General features: G+C 48.3%; 5 protein-coding genes across 5 annotated transcripts in view; 2 read left to right on the forward strand and 3 right to left on the reverse strand.

Moving 5' to 3' along the window:
- Positions 1–667: 667 nt before the first annotated feature.
- On the forward strand, positions 668–1,483 carry C922_01272 (hypothetical protein; the record flags this gene model as incomplete). Its single annotated transcript, XM_008816879.1, has 1 exon — positions 668–1,483. One exon carries the CDS (start codon positions 668–670, stop codon positions 1,481–1,483), a length of 816 nt encoding a protein of 271 aa, XP_008815101.1.
- A 560-nt stretch (positions 1,484–2,043) lies between these two features.
- Positions 2,044–3,040, reverse strand: C922_01273 (hypothetical protein; the record flags this gene model as incomplete). Its single annotated transcript, XM_008816880.1, has 3 exons — positions 2,044–2,108; positions 2,226–2,792; positions 2,917–3,040. The coding sequence occupies 3 exons, from the start codon at positions 3,038–3,040 to the stop codon at positions 2,044–2,046; spliced, it is 756 nt and encodes a 251-aa protein (XP_008815102.1).
- Positions 3,041–4,718: 1,678 nt separating this feature from the next.
- On the forward strand, positions 4,719–11,787 carry C922_01274 (hypothetical protein; the record flags this gene model as incomplete). Its single annotated transcript, XM_008816881.1, has 2 exons — positions 4,719–5,861; positions 5,974–11,787. The coding sequence occupies 2 exons, from the start codon at positions 4,719–4,721 to the stop codon at positions 11,785–11,787; spliced, it is 6,957 nt and encodes a 2,318-aa protein (XP_008815103.1).
- Positions 11,788–13,026: 1,239 nt separating this feature from the next.
- On the reverse strand, positions 13,027–13,764 carry C922_01275 (uridine phosphorylase; the record flags this gene model as incomplete). Its single annotated transcript, XM_008816882.1, has 1 exon — positions 13,027–13,764. The coding sequence occupies one exon, from the start codon at positions 13,762–13,764 to the stop codon at positions 13,027–13,029; it is 738 nt and encodes a 245-aa protein (XP_008815104.1).
- A 1,126-nt stretch (positions 13,765–14,890) lies between these two features.
- The window catches only part of C922_01276 (hypothetical protein), a gene marked incomplete at both ends in the record, with an annotated part of 1,989 nt that continues 967 nt past the window's right edge, over positions 14,891–15,912 (reverse strand). Inside the window, 2 exons of the mRNA XM_008816883.1 lie at positions 14,891–15,112; positions 15,283–15,630. Coding sequence (XP_008815105.1) covers positions 14,891–15,112; positions 15,283–15,630 — 570 coding nt within the window. The remainder of the gene's footprint in view (positions 15,113–15,282; positions 15,631–15,912) is intronic.

Consider the following 15,912-nt stretch of genomic DNA (forward strand, 5'->3'; position numbering starts at 1 on the left):
ATATGACCTTTCAAAAATGTTAATTTTGTTACCTTTTTTGTTCATATTTTTTTTTTCTTCACGTGTGCAAATTTGCACACATGGAAAAGTGATGCTTACTGTTTTGCTCTACATGTTTGAGGGGACCCCAAATGGTTGTCCCATTTGTGGAGTGAACGTACCATTGTGATGTTACTCCATTGGGGGAATCACGAGGGGGGAGAGGTGGCACTAATCGATGTTTCTCACATGTGATTAACCAAAAGAGAAACGAACAGTTTGGGAGACCTCTTCTTATCTGCGAAGGAAGAACTTTTGGGAAGATTCCATCCCGTATGGGTGCACCGTGTTGTGTACGTACAATCCTCTGGAGAGGCACTCACGTGTGCATGTGTTTGTGGGGAAAGGAATAACTAGTGATTTTTCACACAATTTTTCTTTAGACAGTTTTTCCTCCATTCCGTGTTCTGATTTATTCAAGGGAGTCCTTCCACCGCGTTAAGTCTTTTCCTCCACTTTGCAGTCACACACATCTGTAGTGTTTGCGGCAGTTTGGACGAGTCACACTCCATGCATGTGATTGCTCCCGTTTGGTTGCTTCCTCCCTGGCCCATTATATTAGGAACTCCCCCCCTCCGTGCTCCTCTCCCTCACTTGTGTTCGTTTCTCCTCCAACCCCGTGATCACTATGCTGCGTAGGCTCCTCCGCATTGCAGTACTGCTCCCCCTGCTGCTCGCGCGAGTGCGCAGCGAAAACGACATCTCCGTGAATGGCAGCCTAACCGTGGCGAACCTCAAGATTTCGGCCAAAGATAACAAAGAAAATGGAATCCTCTTCCAGAGTAAAGAAGTAGAATACAAGATGGGGATGAACCCCGAAGGGCAATTCATAATAAGTAGGAAAAACAAGCCAATCATAAGTATCGATGAACACGACAATATGAACCTCTTGAATCAGGACCTAGTCGTCAAGGCATTAACCATCGATGGAATATTTAAGGTGCGCCATGTAAATCAATTTCAAATGATTCTTCATGAGACGTTCAGTAGCAGTGAAAGTACGAAGGGATGGTCAGGTGACAACTTCGATAACGCCACGTCTGTATGTGGTGGAGTCAATTTGTTAGGTGGCTATGGAAAGCTCTCCAAGGGTAGGATCCACAAAACGTTTGAGAATATCCCAAGCCACACGCAGATTCGAATTAAAGCAAACTTCCATTTCATTGATGAGTGGAATTCCCATACGGCTTATTTAAAAGTTGGAAGGGATGATCAGGAGGATCTTTTTTATGTATGGACAGATAGCCACTCCCAGGTGGGCCTCTCAAACGCAGTGAACATTTGTGGCAATACCACTGGTGAGTCGAAGTTCAGCTCCGTCATCGACGTGGTCATACCGCACAACTCGAGCAGACTCATCGTGGAGTTCGGCACCACCATCCAGGTGGATGACCCGAAGAGCATTTCCTGGGGCGTCTCAAACTTTCAGCTGTTCATCGTGTGAGGGGTGGATGTGTCTGTGTGTGTTTGTTTCTGTCTGTGCGTGTTTGTGTGTGTCGCCCCTCAAACATGATGTGTACATATGTCTGATGGTGGTATCAGCTGAGGAGTCCGCCCCCTCGCGCCATCAAGCAAGCGGTTTGGGCTGTCCTCCCCACATATACAAATGCATCCATTTCCGTTTTGCACATCTCCCTGTGTAGTTTGAACTTAAAGCGGCCTAATGGCCCACATGTTTGTAAAAAACGACTTACGAAAAAAAAGGGAAGTTCCGTGGAGGAGACGAAATTGGGGGCAAACGAGGAGAGGAGATTGGAACGAATGGGGGTGGTTTAGGGTGGAAACTGCGAGTGGCAACCAACTCAAAGGGGCACCTCAAAGGGGCACCTCAAAGGGGCACCTCAAAGGGGCACCTCAAAGTGATACTTCTCCCCCGCCCCCACAGGGTCACAAAAAAAGGAACAAATCGCACACTTCTATTCGTCATTAGGAAAGAGAGAAGGCACAAACACAGATGGGGAGTGTCTGTGGGGAAGGTAATATAACCTTAACGGGGTGACGGTACTAATTCAGGGGCTCTATTTTGAGTTTCTTGTTTCCAGCTCGTAGTCTCGATCCGACATCTTCTCCTGCGAAGAGGTGTAGAGGACAAATGGGGAATGTAGAAACCGAAATGATGGAAAGAGCACACCCATTCCGCGTTAGCCTTCTTGTTCCCTCCGCGTCCTTCCAAAAGATAGCCTCACCGTCCAGCACGAGGACCACCCGGCCAAGGGACACCGGGTCGGTGAGCTCAATCCTTTTCCAAGCCTCATAAATGGCGGATGCCAAAATAGCGACCAACGTCATCGTAGCCGTGTTATAAATGGCCTGAGATTTCCCAGGAACATTTCTTAAAACGACTAACACCTCATTGGTGCAGAGAGTTAAAAGACATTTCCTCGTTGCCTTCCTTAAGTCCATTAGGGTTAGTGACTGAGGAAGATAATTCTTATCGTTTGAGGAAATAAGCTGCAAAAAGTTTATCCACATATCTTCTTCTCTCTTCCATAACCTCACATTTAACTCGATTGTATTTTTGTTGCTAAATTCGAGGAGCACTTGTAGGGAGGAGAGTGGGGTCCCCATCTGGCAGGAGAATAACCATGGGGTTAGCAGATTTTCTTCGTTTTCAATTTTCTGGTTTACTTTTTTTTCGATTTTGTTTTCTCTTCCTTCCCGGTCGATGATTATGTCCGTTACTTCCAGCTTGTCCAGCAGGACCACCACTTGTCTCTCCAGTTTCATCAGCCTCTTCTCCAGCCGGTACTTATCTGCGGTGGTTTAAGCGGCGGTTAGGCGGTGATTAAGCGGTGGTTACGCGGTGGTTAAGCGGTGGTTACGCGGTGGTTACGCTACTGTGTCCCCTCCACGGGGGCCTCCTCTCTCTAAGAGCACCTTTCTCCGAGTTCTGCAATTTATCATTTAGTTCCTTCACGATGGTGAGCAGCGGGTCGTACTTGGTGACGATAAAGGTCTGCAGGTCGCTACTGAAGATAGCGGCATTCTGGTTCGTCGTCATTTTGGGCAGGTTGCATTGAAGCGGTGAGGGGGTGAGGCAGTATTGCGGTGATGCGGTATTGTGGTGAGGAAAAGGGGAAGCCCAATACCGCTGCACACACGTTAACTGCCGTGGTGAAAAAACGAATTGGGCGCAACTGACAGCCGATGGGAAGCCTTTGATCTTCAATCTGTGCGTGCGTCTGTCCCTTTTACCATTGGTGAATGCTCGGCTCCCCGGGTTGTCTGCTCTCAGTGCGTGTAGCTTTCTATGCCTTCCCTCTCTATGGCTTCCCCCCTCTCTTGTTTAACCGCTCTGCAAGGGGCGCTGGAGGAGGGAAGTGCCTTCACCCCGTGTGTATATCGCGGTGAGCGCTTGACCTGTCCGTCCAGCGGTCTCTCCGTCCAGCGATCTGTCCACCCAGTGAGACAGCCCAACGGCACACCGTCACGATACAACTCCTCCGCTATCGCGATCGCAAACAAATTCGGGTAGGAAAAATGCTGCGCGTCCGAATTTTACACTGCGTTGCGGAGGAGCGGCAAGTTTGCAAAAAGGAGAACCAAAAAATAACACAAAAAAAAATAACAAAAAAAAAAATAAAAAAAAAAAAAAAAAAATACTAACCTGTATGCTCGTTTACTCACCCGTCTGTTCATTTTTATTTGTTTTTTTTCCCGATGGAGAAAATTCCACCCCGTTCACATATTCTGAAGCGTGGAGCAAAAAGCATGCCCAGACGCGGGAAATGCCTTTTTGCAACGCGGCACATGGGGGTGGGCCCCTAACCGGCAGGTCAAAATGCACTGCCGTGGGTGCGCTGAGGTAACATCGCGGTGACTCCCTGCACGGGGGGGGAAAATCAAATTAGCTTGTTTCCCCCGTTTAGGGGAATCACCAACGGAGGCTAATTCCTACCCATGTAGTGTTCGCTTCAGGAAGTGTATAATACACTGTTCACTTTGCGTGATAAAATGAAATAAAAAAAAATAACTTGTATACAGCGGGTGACGTCCCGTTCGCTCGTTCTTGTAGGTCAACGTTTTTCTCGCCTTTTCCTTTGCCCCTCATTTTGCTCTTATAAATTGAGGAAAAAGCATAGGCTTAGCTTTTTTTTTTTTTTTTTTCCTTTCTCCCCTCCCGCAATGGTAATTACTCCTATGCGGTAGTTTCGTAGATACTTCCTTGACTGTTCAGGGGAGTTTCCCACCTGGGGAGCCTGTCAGTCGGACGGGGGATATCTCCACTCGGTGGGCTGACAGGGCGTGAATGAGCCACTCGGCGGGGGGGAGGAGCCACCAAACGGAAAAGAAGAAAGAAGCAATAAATGAGACGCAGCAAAATGAAATGCAGCAAAAATAGAGCGCAGCGAAATACAGCGCTATATCATATAGCAAAGTAAATAACCCCAGCTGGACTTGAGGGGAAGTCTCCTCCACAGAAGGGGCGCGCGACGAATGTATTGTCTCCGCCAGGGCGGCTCCCCGTTTATCTCCCCCTCGACGCAGAATAAGGGCCACAGGGGTTAGAAGTTGGCAGGCTGTCCACCTCTACCCACCAAGGATAGGGAGAAGCGTCCTCAGCCCAACGCAGCTTAGCATACCTCAGCTTAGCCCTGCACACTGCATCTAACCGAACCGCATCGGACTGGCCCGCATCTAACCGAACCGCATCGGACCGCCCCGCATCTAACCGCACCATGATAAACCTGCAAGTGCACCAGCTGCGGAGCCCCAGCGAAACGGACCACTGCGAGTGCGGCAACCTGCTGCGCGAAAAGAGCCTCGAATTTGTCCTAATCAAAAATAAAAACCTGAGCATATACACATACCAAAGGAGAAGGAAAAGAAACTATCTCATATACGAGACGAAGCTGAACGCACCAGTAGTGAAGCTCGTCATCTTGAAGGGTGTCTTTCTCCGCAAAAATAAGCAGCGAATTAGTGGTGTTCTTCTCGTCTATAAGGGTCTTCATTTCGTCCTCTACAGATTTAATCGTCACTTAAATACCCTCCTTGTTGTCTTAAAACACAGCTTTGTGAAGAAGGCGAAATTTCAGCCTCTCTTTTATTCCCTACCCATTGCCGTTAACTACGTGCACAGGTATGACAAGGGGGGAGGAAGCGCCGCGGGGAGGACAATCCGCATCGGCGGAAGGAAACCCGTTACGGGCATCACCAGGAGAAGGAGAATCAGACTGGCCTCCAAACGGTTAAAAGGGTGTATCCGGGGATTGCACCCAGGACTACGCCAAGGAGGGGGACGCCCCGAGGAAGAAGTAACCTCGAAAAAGTGGAACGAAAAAGGACGAAGGGGGAAAGCGACACCCGTTGGACACCCCAGTGAGGCCACAAAATGGGGAGCAAACTCACAAAACGGTGTTGACGATGAATTTTATGCAAACCTCTCCGGTGAGAGGGGGAGAGGTGCCAACTTGGAAGAGCATTTTTGGCTAGATCGATTCGTTCCAGAGGACATAGACATTTGGAGTGAGAAGCAGCAGGACTCCCTTCAGCAGCTCTCCCATCGGAACCCCCTCCGAATTATCCCAAACGGACAGACCAGAACGAATAAGCGAAATTTGAACTTCTGCGAATTTGCTGTTTCCTTCTCGAATGACTTCAAAACGATTTATATCTTTTTTTATTCCTCGAGGAGAAGAGGAAAAAATGGTCTTGACCCGACTTGTGCTGGAGAAATCAGGACCACCTACTTTCGGAAGGACCTCTATTTGTTTAACATCGTGAAAGTTAGCCTGCAGGACGTCTATCGACACTTCATTTTTATTAAAAATATTTTTTTCCATGGCGGGAACATGCACGTGTTGCTTCAGAACGAGCCGGTAAGGCTTCGGCGGCCCGTCCGCAGCGGGGCGATTCATCAATGCCACTAATCACGACACGCCATAACTGCTTCTGATCACTACACCGCATAACTTCTTCTCATCACTGCAGATCAACGTGGGGCATGCCACCGTGGAGGAACTCAGTCTGAAGCTGCTAATCCTACGGCAGGAGGAGCACAAGTTTGACGCGAACAAGCTTACGAAGGGATTCCCAAACGGTACGATAGACCTCCTGCGGGTGAAGGAGCTGCTAATATGCCTCTGTCAGGACTATGTGTGCATACTGAATATGAGGAGAAATCAGAAGGTGATTTATATGTTTAAAAAAAGTTGCTATACCAACGGGGTTTTTCATCTGCAAAAGGGAGAAACGCTTTTTTATGATTGCACACATTTTAATGTCCACTTCAAAGAGAGTAGCAGTAACATGTGCCACAGGAAGGGGAAGATTTTTATACTTACCCGGAAGTGCATCCTGGAAGGAACCCTCTCCAGGGATCACAACGACATGGTGAAACTCCTCAAATGGAGGAAGGTCCACACGTTTAAGTATGACTTAGCCAAATCTTCCGTTTGGTTTTTTCAAGGGAGGGTCCACTTCGTGTGCTGCTACAATGGGATATGCGGCCGAGCCGACGTGGATTTGCTCGTGAGGAGAGGCGGGGGAGGAAAAGAAGGCAGCCCCATCAAAGGTGGGTTCGAAGGAGGATCCTCGCGCAAGAGGAAGGCAGAGCTAGAAGCGAACCCAGGGAAACCAGCGAAGAGGGAGAAGTTGCAAAAAGGGGAGAAAGAGCAGAAAGAGGACAAATGGGAGAACCATGATGGGGTACCTCCCAGCGGGGACGTGTCACTCGATATAGACGTCTTGGCTCCAAATGGGGATCCCGTAACTGCGCCTCTCCCTGTTGTAACGACACGTGGAGACCCGCCCCTAACCACCAGGAGGGTGCAACCGAACGATAATTTCCTAATGGACCTCCTGATCTATCTAAACAGAAACCCAACGATCAACGAAGACACCAAAGGACTCAACCACAGCAAATACGATTTCCTATTTCAAAAATATAGAAAAAAGATTAAAATTCTGGAAGGCAATTTTTCTTTGTTAAATGCCCAAGGGGGAGTCGAGTATTTCCCTTCCCTTTTCCTCCTCAGGGGAAGGAAAAAAAAGGGGAGAGAAAAAATAGGAACATCAATCCCGCTAGGAGGTATGACTAACAAGGAAGCAATTACCCTAGTGGACAAAATACCATCCAAGGGAATGCTAACCGATCTGATAAAATCTAATGAGGAACCCAGCTTAGTGAACAAAAGCAGCTACTTCGCCCTTATAGGGAATAAAAAACATAGCCGTGTCGAGAAGATCTTGTTCAGGGTTCCTTTTAGCACTCTGTTAAGTGTGTCCATTGCGGGAGGGTCTGCAAGGGGTGTATGTGCCACTGAGGGAGGAAGAGGGAAGCGAAGCTGTCACTATATTATGATTAACTTCGAGGGAGAGAAACCCGAGCGGGGTGATGAAGGGGCAACTCAGAATAAACGGAAAGATCGGAGAAGCTACGATAAGGAGAAGACTACCAGTCAGGGTGGAGGCAATGCACTCATAGGCAGAAGGAGCCTCCTCCTATGCGTGGACAGCCTTAATACATGGAGAGAGAAAAAAGGGACCATTACAAAGGGGACCAGCAAAAAGGGGACTCTTTCGAATGAGAAGAAGGAACGACTAGTGGATGAAGCAACAACTAGTGGGTTACACTCTTCCGACGGGGGGGAGAACCCAAGGGGAGCTCTACTAAGCGACCATCGCGCCAGAGTTATTTACACGCTAAGGGGAGACACACAGCAAGGGGAACCATCTCACGAGGTGGAGTTCCCTCCAACGGGCACCGCCAAGGTGGATACCTTCCGTGCCTTCTTCAGATTCTACCCTTTTGTTCATTACAGAAATAGGGATGTAAGGAGATACCTCGAAGGGTTTTCCAATGGTGGAACGGACCATTTTCTTCACGGAGGAAACGAATCGGAGGAGCTATCTAGGGGGACGAGCATCAAACGGGACAGAAAATCCCAGACCAAATCGAAGACCAAATCGAAGACCAAATCTGATGGAAGGCGTACCTCTTCCCAGAGAAGTCACTTCCAAATTCAATTAAAACAAAAATATGTGCAGTTTTTCCTAACTGAGAGAAGAAAAAATACACACTTAAGTATGGAAGGGAAGTGCATAGCTCTCTTAAGATTTAAGTCTTTACTAGTGCAGGTCTGCCGCAAAGAGATCAACGTGTCGCTTTATGCCAACACATGCATGGTGCTTCGAAACGTACCTCTCAAAGAAGCAGTGGTGGAGTGTAAGATGGTGAGGAAGTTTCTAATTCTTCGGCACGAAAGCGGCAGCTGCTCTGTGTACGCTTTCCACGTGGACCAAGTGACAGACCTGTTGCTTCGGATAGACCAAGTGACGTCGTTACTTAACATGTGCCTTTTACGCTGTCTAGATATGGACACTGGGGAGGAGGAAATTAACCTCCTCCGGTTTGCCACCTCCGTGAGGGAGCAGCAGCAGCAGGAAAGGAAGGAGGAGGACCACGAGGATGACGCCGACCTGCTCTCCCTCTTTCGAACCAAAACGCCGCACACTTTTTGCAAGGTTGTAAACAGAATGGGCGGCTCAGACGTAGGGGAAATTCTCTCCCTGTATACCCAGTTAGACAACGTCCGCTGTATATCCACGGTTAAGAAGAGATCCCAGAGCTTCCTCTCCTTCCTGGATGATGCGAACTGCACCCTGCGCATTTTCCACCTGGAGAAGAGGCGCACCCTCTTTGTCAGTAACCCTCTGTTAGCGGTACCCAAGTATCTCTACAACGCGGAACGGAAAAAAGACGCAGAACAGGCAGGTCGGGAAAAACTCGCTCAAATCACTCCAGAGGAGGGAGAGCTTCCCCCCGCGGAACCCCTCCTCGACACATACAAACTGGAGGAGGTAATAAATGTTCTCCTCTTCCCACTGGGCCCCAATTACGTCTTAATCGTCTTCCTAACGGGGAGACCCATAATGATATACAAAAACGTTGGCCAAGTCAGAAGCATAAAGAGGCTGAAATTCCAGGTGGTAGCACACAGGTACACACAGCCTCTGCTCAGTAACGTTCATTTTGTAAAAGACCCCAGGGGTGAAAAGATAGAAGTTGTCACCGTTTCGCGCGACAAGGCAGAGGTAAATAACGGTTTCGTCGTCTATATCGATGGAAGGAGCAGAAGGAGGAAAGAATCGGACAATCTGACACTCCAAATGAGGGAGAAAAAGAAGAAAAAAAAATCATCAAAATGTATAGTAGGTTATCCCTATGTGGATATCTCGAAGGTAGACCTAAGCCATCTGAGTGGTACTCAGAAGGAGCAGCTGTACCAGAAGGTCCGGGCCTACAACGCTGTTTTTCCCCCCCTACTGTTGTCCAATTGTAGGGGCAAGCTATTTGTTCATCGCTGCGGTGGGGAGGGCGAAGCGGCAAAGGAGAGCCGGGGCGCAGCAAAGGAGGCACAACCCAGGAGCATCGTAAAAATTGACCGGAATGCCTTCCTCAGGGTTGACGCAACGAGCCTTCGCATCGTTACCATTGGGGAGGAAGAAAAAGTGTGTCCAACGGGTCCAGACCGAGATGGCAGTAGAGATCGAGATGACAGCAGAGACCGATCTAGCAGCAGAGACCGATCTGGTCGCAGTGACCGATCTGGCAGCAGAGAGCGGGCTGGCAGCAGAGACCGATCTGGTCGCAGTGACCGCTCTGATCGCCGTGACCCAACTCACAGGGAATCCCAGTTAAAGCGTGACGTTGGGCGAACGCTAAGTGAGGCTTGTCCCCCCCTGAAGGTGACCTGCCACCACAGCAACGTCGACACGGTGCAAGTACACGACGACGTCTTCCTTGTAAGGAGCCCCCCTCCCAACAGACTCTCCTTCAACGATGATTTCATCTCGAAGATGTTTTTGTCCTACCCGTACGTCTGCAAAATTGCCGTTTCGCAGTTTGAGTACGTGCTGAAGAGGGGGAAAGGACGCCAAGAAGGAGACGAAAAAGGGGGGCAAAAGGAGGGAGAACATGAGGGCCAAAAAAAGGGCGAAAAGGAGAGCGAAAAAGAGGGCCAAAAAAAGGGGGCGAACAAACCAACCGCCACCACAGTCGACACGGGGGAGAAGGCGAATCAGGCCGCTGCAGTCAACCAGCAGGGTAACCCACCCGTACGGAGAGGCACCCGCGGAAAGATTATCTGCGCCGTCGTTCGAATCAAGTATGACGAATATCACTGCCTGAAAAAACTACAGAAAAGGAGACTAAACCTGCAAAAGGAGGAACTCCGAAGTAACCTTGCCTATGCAGGGGAGGAACATATGCAATGCGTGCCAAATGTACACCTCCAGGACAGCATTAACAATCAATACACGCACAAGCTGAAGGGGTTCCTCTGCAGAGGCAGCGACGAAAACGGGAATGACAACGAGGAAGAGGCAGCCACAAGGGACGACGAAGAGGTTATGAGCCAGAACAACAAACTGATTTGCTCTGCGAAAACGAATGCAAAGTTCAGTAAGTTACTCCTCTTACACGAGGGTAGCAGAAAACGCGTCTATGGATACTACACCTTTGAGCATAGCGAGGAAATCCACTGTGTCTCGTTTGGCTGTCTCCATGGGAAGGAGTATATTTACGTCAGCACCAGTTTGAACATCGGCGAGCGGGTCGAGACGCAGGGCAACATCTACGTATTCGATTTGAGCGGCGTGTTCGCGCGGGTGGGGGAGGATCCCATCAGGGGAGGAGAAGAGGAAGGACAAGAAGAAGCGAAAGAAGGAAAAGAAACAGAAAAGGAAGAAAAAGAAGCAACAGAAGCAGCGGCAGACGGAGAACACCGGGAAGAGGAAGAGAAAGACAAATCCTCCCCCAGCGGGAAGAGCAAAAAAGGGAAGCTCTCCCTTTACATGAAGAAGACGTATAACAGCCCCGTGACGCAGATCCACCCCCTCTACATACACAGCGAGGGGTTCCTGAATGGGCGCCTGGATACTGCCCTCCAAAGCATCATCCTCAGTCATGGCGGCGACATGAAACATTGTGGTAAGTACAGTGGGAGAAGCCAACACGGGGAACTACTCTCAGGAGAGGAGGAACTTTCCTATTCGCCCAACGGGAACATCATCATGTCAAGGAGAGCGAAGCAGAAAAGTAGAAAGGTCGACCCAAACGTACACTGCAACATCCTTCATTGCATTAATTCGAAGATCTTTATTCACGAAGTGAATCAAAATGACTTCACCAAAGGTGCCTTCCTCGACAATAACTTCTTCATCACTGACATTAAGATAGTAAAGAATTTTTTCATCGTAGCAGATCTATACAGAGGCATATACATAAACATGTACAATTATGAGGAACAATACGATAGTCGAAGTATCATCCCGATAGCCAAACCGTTTTGTAGTTCCAATCTGAACATACTCTGTTGTCAGTACCTCGTTTTGGATAGCCTCCTGTGTATCCTTGCCATGGATGTCTTCAATAACTTGCTCATTTTCTCATTCCGGAGCCATCAGTCTGTCGATACCTTGTACCTTTTTAGCATCTTCAACTTCAGTAGAAGGATCCTTAAATATGTGAATGCTGTGCATCCAGATCGGCGATCAAACTCAGCCTTGTCCATTTCGAACGATGGGTCTCTTCATTTGTTTCACCCGCTTAGGAGTAACTCCTTTGTTTTCTTCAGAGAGACTTATAACATCGTTAGGATGTCTCTCTTTCCCCACTTGGCCCTCAATGCGCATGCAGATTTGATCCCAGATGTGTTTACCCAATCGGCCAGACTGAACCTCCACATGAAGAGAGACTCCTTCTCCATCAAGAATGTCCTCTTTGACGACATGCTACGGTGAGAGGGCGGGAGAAGCACACTCCGGCGAGACCAGCGAAGTGTTCGACTGCGTTATTCGCGGCGACTGAGCTGCTCAAACGGGGGCACAGTTACCGGTTTGGCCTGCCACAATGCGCCGTCACGATTTCACACATACATACAGACAGACCTCTATACACACACATCTCTTCCAACACATGTCTCTTCCCCCCTCCAGGCAACTCCCCTTCTACTCCGCCCAAGTCCTTCATGAGTTATTCCTCAAAAGGACCAGCCTTCTGGAGCACATAACGATGGTAATGCCAACTGCACGGGTGACTGCTCCGAATAGCGGAGGAGGGGCGATCGAGGCGGCCGCGGCAATAAGACGTCTATTCCCCCTGCTGCACTCGCCGCATCTCCATCCCATGCCCCTTTTCCCACCTCTCAGGGGGAACTCCTAATCGAGTTGAACTCCTTGAACGAACGGTAATCCTCCCCTGCGCACAGTGCCCCGAAAAGGAGCAGAGGAGAAGCTTCCCATGTGGGAGCCCCAACAGCAGGCGCGCCGTAGCACGGAGACCATTTGAAGATAATTCGTAGGCCATTCGCAGGCAATTCGCCGACCATTTGGGCGGTTGTCCTTTCCCCCGCACGACATGTAACAGTTGTCCTTTTTTTTTTTTTTTTAAACGATAACTCCTGACGATAACTGGCAAACTTGCGCAGCACGCATTGGTCCCCTGTGACTAATCATCCCCCGTTTGACCGCTTAAAAAATTTGCAAAAATGAGGAGGCCTAAGAAGAGCGAAATGTTACTTTGGTTGAATGTGTTGTGAATGGTCAGTTGGGAAACCTCCTCGGTGAAGGTAGGCGACACGCAAAACATGTTCCTATCTACGTGTGGACTCCTCCCTCCAAAATGTTCTTCCAGCAGGAATAGGAAGCATGAAAAAAAAAAAAAAAAAAAAAAAAAAAAAAAAGGGGCACTGCAGCGATGCTCTGCAGGAGGATATGCAAATGGATTGTCAGCAGCACCCCTTCACAATTCGTACATCTTAACTAACATATGAAAAGAAGAAGAAAAAAAAAAAATAAAATAAAAAATAAAACATGTTTCGGTTGGAAGAGGAGAAACGTCACACACATACACAAAAGGGACTTCTTCTCAGGTGTCCTTCACCTTACGCGCAGACGCACGTGGGTAAAGGTAATCCCCCCACACAGACACATGCGCTTACACATCCGCTCACACATACATCCTCCCACGCATCTTTCCTTCTAATACTTCTTCGCCATGCGGGCACAGGTCTCCAAAGATATTTTTATCATATTTTCCAATCTCTCCGGAACGAGGTTGTTGTCGAAGTCACCTTCATCCCACTTCAATGGGCACCCATCGACGATGAAAATGCCACCTGTTTTTACCTTTCGTAGAGTACCCATCACCATCAACGTCGCTACTTCCATCTCGACGACAGCGACATTCGCCTTTGAGTAATCCTCCAGCCTCGTCGGGATGATGTTGTGTGGGTAGTACATATCGGATGATAAACTAATTCCAGTGAAAACGGGCACTTTTAACTCTTGTGCAACTTTGTTTAATGTGTCGTAAACCTCGAAATCGCCGACAGCTGGGAAGTCTGAATAAATCATAAGGTGAGACACTCGGTCTTCCCTTACTGCTGCATTACATATACAGATGTCTCCTCTCTTGATTTCATTTGGTTGGAGGGATCCACAAGAGCCAGCACGAATGATTACCTTGGCTCCGTTATTCATCAACTCTTCAAAGCAGATTGCACATCCTGCTGATCCCACTCCGTGGCTCACACAAAGGAACTTCTGCCCTTTGTAGGTGCATTCAACACTCTTGTATTCTCTATTATATGCCAAATCGACGTACGAGTCACATAACATCTTCACCTTATCCACTCGACCTGGGTCCCCTACGACCAGCACCACTGGGGTGGTTTGTGCTTTGGTGAGCTTGATGTGCCTCTGCATCTCGTCTGCCATTGTTTGAGGGGGGGTCGGGCAGGAGAAGAGGAAAAAAAAGCAAGAAAAAAATAAACAATTCCTATTGCGCGGGGTGGCTATATGCGGCAAGGGGGGAAGGCTCCGTCGGGACGCAGCTGCGCGTGCAGCGATTCTCCTCAGCTAGTTTGTAAGTTATGCGGTGATGCCGCTTCGCAGGTTTGTAGATTCTCTTTTACGCTTATATGATGTTATTCCGGTGGGGCGCGTGCCAATTGGGAAAATGAAACTCAAACGACAAACGTGGAGAGAACTTCTCGATGAAGGGAGTTGTAAAAAAAAAAAAAAAAAATGTTTCAAGGGAAAAGAGGGTTGCAATAAAAAGTGCCTCAAAAAATATGCTTCACAAAATGCTTGGCAAAATGCTTAGCCAAAGTGTGCTCGAAAACCCCCCTCCCCCAATTGTGGTTCTTCCCATCAGGTGAAAACTTGTTCCACCTCACCAAAATTGCAAAATATCGTCCCCGACATCGGACTAGCGGCTGCTGCACTGGGGGAGTCGGTTGCCCAAGGGGGGCATACAAATAGAGCCTCCACGAGGCATGCGCAAAAGGAACACCCCCACACAGGTGACGCGCAAAGGAAGCTGAGCCAAGCTGCGGCCTCCCCATCCAGTAATATACCCACAGCGACGTCGTGCCAATCGAAACAGGAGTATTACAAGTTGAGTTTTCTTAAAAAAAAAAACACATGCAAAATGGGTATGCACAGATAAGTGTACCGCTTTCTCCCAAATGTTCAAAGTGGTTTAAAGCTGGTAAAAAAGGGGGGCATACATCTTGATGTGGGGTCCGTTCTCAGAAAAAAAAGGTATGCTGACCCCCCAGTGCACGGTGCTGACTAGTGGTACACGATGTCGCTATTCTTGGGTTCTACATGACACGCCATGTGCACAGAGGTGCATCCCTCCCCGATTAGGGAAGATGGCGCAATTAACCTTCTTGACCGAACTATGGATCCCCTCTCCCCCATGAAGGTACTTTTCACGTAGGCGTACGTATGGGGGCACACATAAATTTATATGCACTGTGCTCACGCCCCAGAATGGGTGCTTCGCCCTCCCCCCACCGCGTCACCACGGTCACCACGATCACCACCGCTACCACCATCACTTCTTCACAAGCATGTTGTCAGTTGCTATCAGCCCCAAGTGTGCCCTCAACTGCTGAACGCCGAAATTTTTCAGACTGGATACATTAAATAAGTAGCTGCTTATTCTCATGTCGTAGGTTTTCTCCTTGTGGGTGCGCTCGTTCAGCGATTTAACTTTCCTCTTGTAATCGTCAATCACGGAGAGGACTCTAAACATGAGCTTGTGCAGCTCGGGTGCCTGCGGAGTTGTAGAGTGGTATAAAGGGTCAAAGAACATTTGTGTAGGTAGGGATAGGAAAAAGTGTATTATACGAACGCATTGAGACCTCGCCGATGAGCCAAAGCGCTGAAAAGGTGAGATGCCACTCATGGAAATAAATACACTACTTCCTTCCCGTGTGGACATACCCGAAGCCTATCCACTTTCGTAACAACAATTTGAAAAGGCACCCCCTTGGTTATTAGCATGTCGAGTAAGACAAAATCGTGTGGAGTGAAAAACTCGGTACATTCTATCAAACACAGAGCGCGCTTCAAGTTGACCGCTCTGTTGAGATACTCCTCGATAAGGATGGACCAGTTATCACGCATGTCCTTAGCAACCTTGGCAAAGCCATAGCCAGGTAAGTCCACAATTGAGAGGTGATTTAGCAGGTTGAAAATAAACAAATGCCGGGTACGCCCCTGCGTGGTGAGAGGAGAAAAATAGGGGATTTTTGCACATGTAAAGAAAAAGAAAAAAAAGGCCGTGGAGTACTCCAACACGTTCATTACAAATGTTTAAGTCTACTTTGGAACAGCTGGGACGCATAGATGGAGAAGAGACTCCTCCTGGACAGGAACGATGCTTCTACACAGTTCAGCATCGACGAGTGGGCTTTGCGCATATGCCAGTAACGGGTGAATAAAATGTGCACCCTGACTTTTTTTTTCTTTTTTTTTTTTTTTTTTTTTTTTTTTTTCTTCTTTTTCATTTTTTTCCCTTTTTTTCCCTTCCTTTTAAACAAAAAAAAAAAAAAATTACTTTTCCGTAAAACT

Source organism: Plasmodium inui, assembly GCF_000524495.1.
Source record: "Plasmodium inui San Antonio 1 unplaced genomic scaffold supercont1.4, whole genome shotgun sequence".
Lineage (NCBI taxonomy): Eukaryota > Apicomplexa > Aconoidasida > Haemosporida > Plasmodiidae > Plasmodium > Plasmodium inui.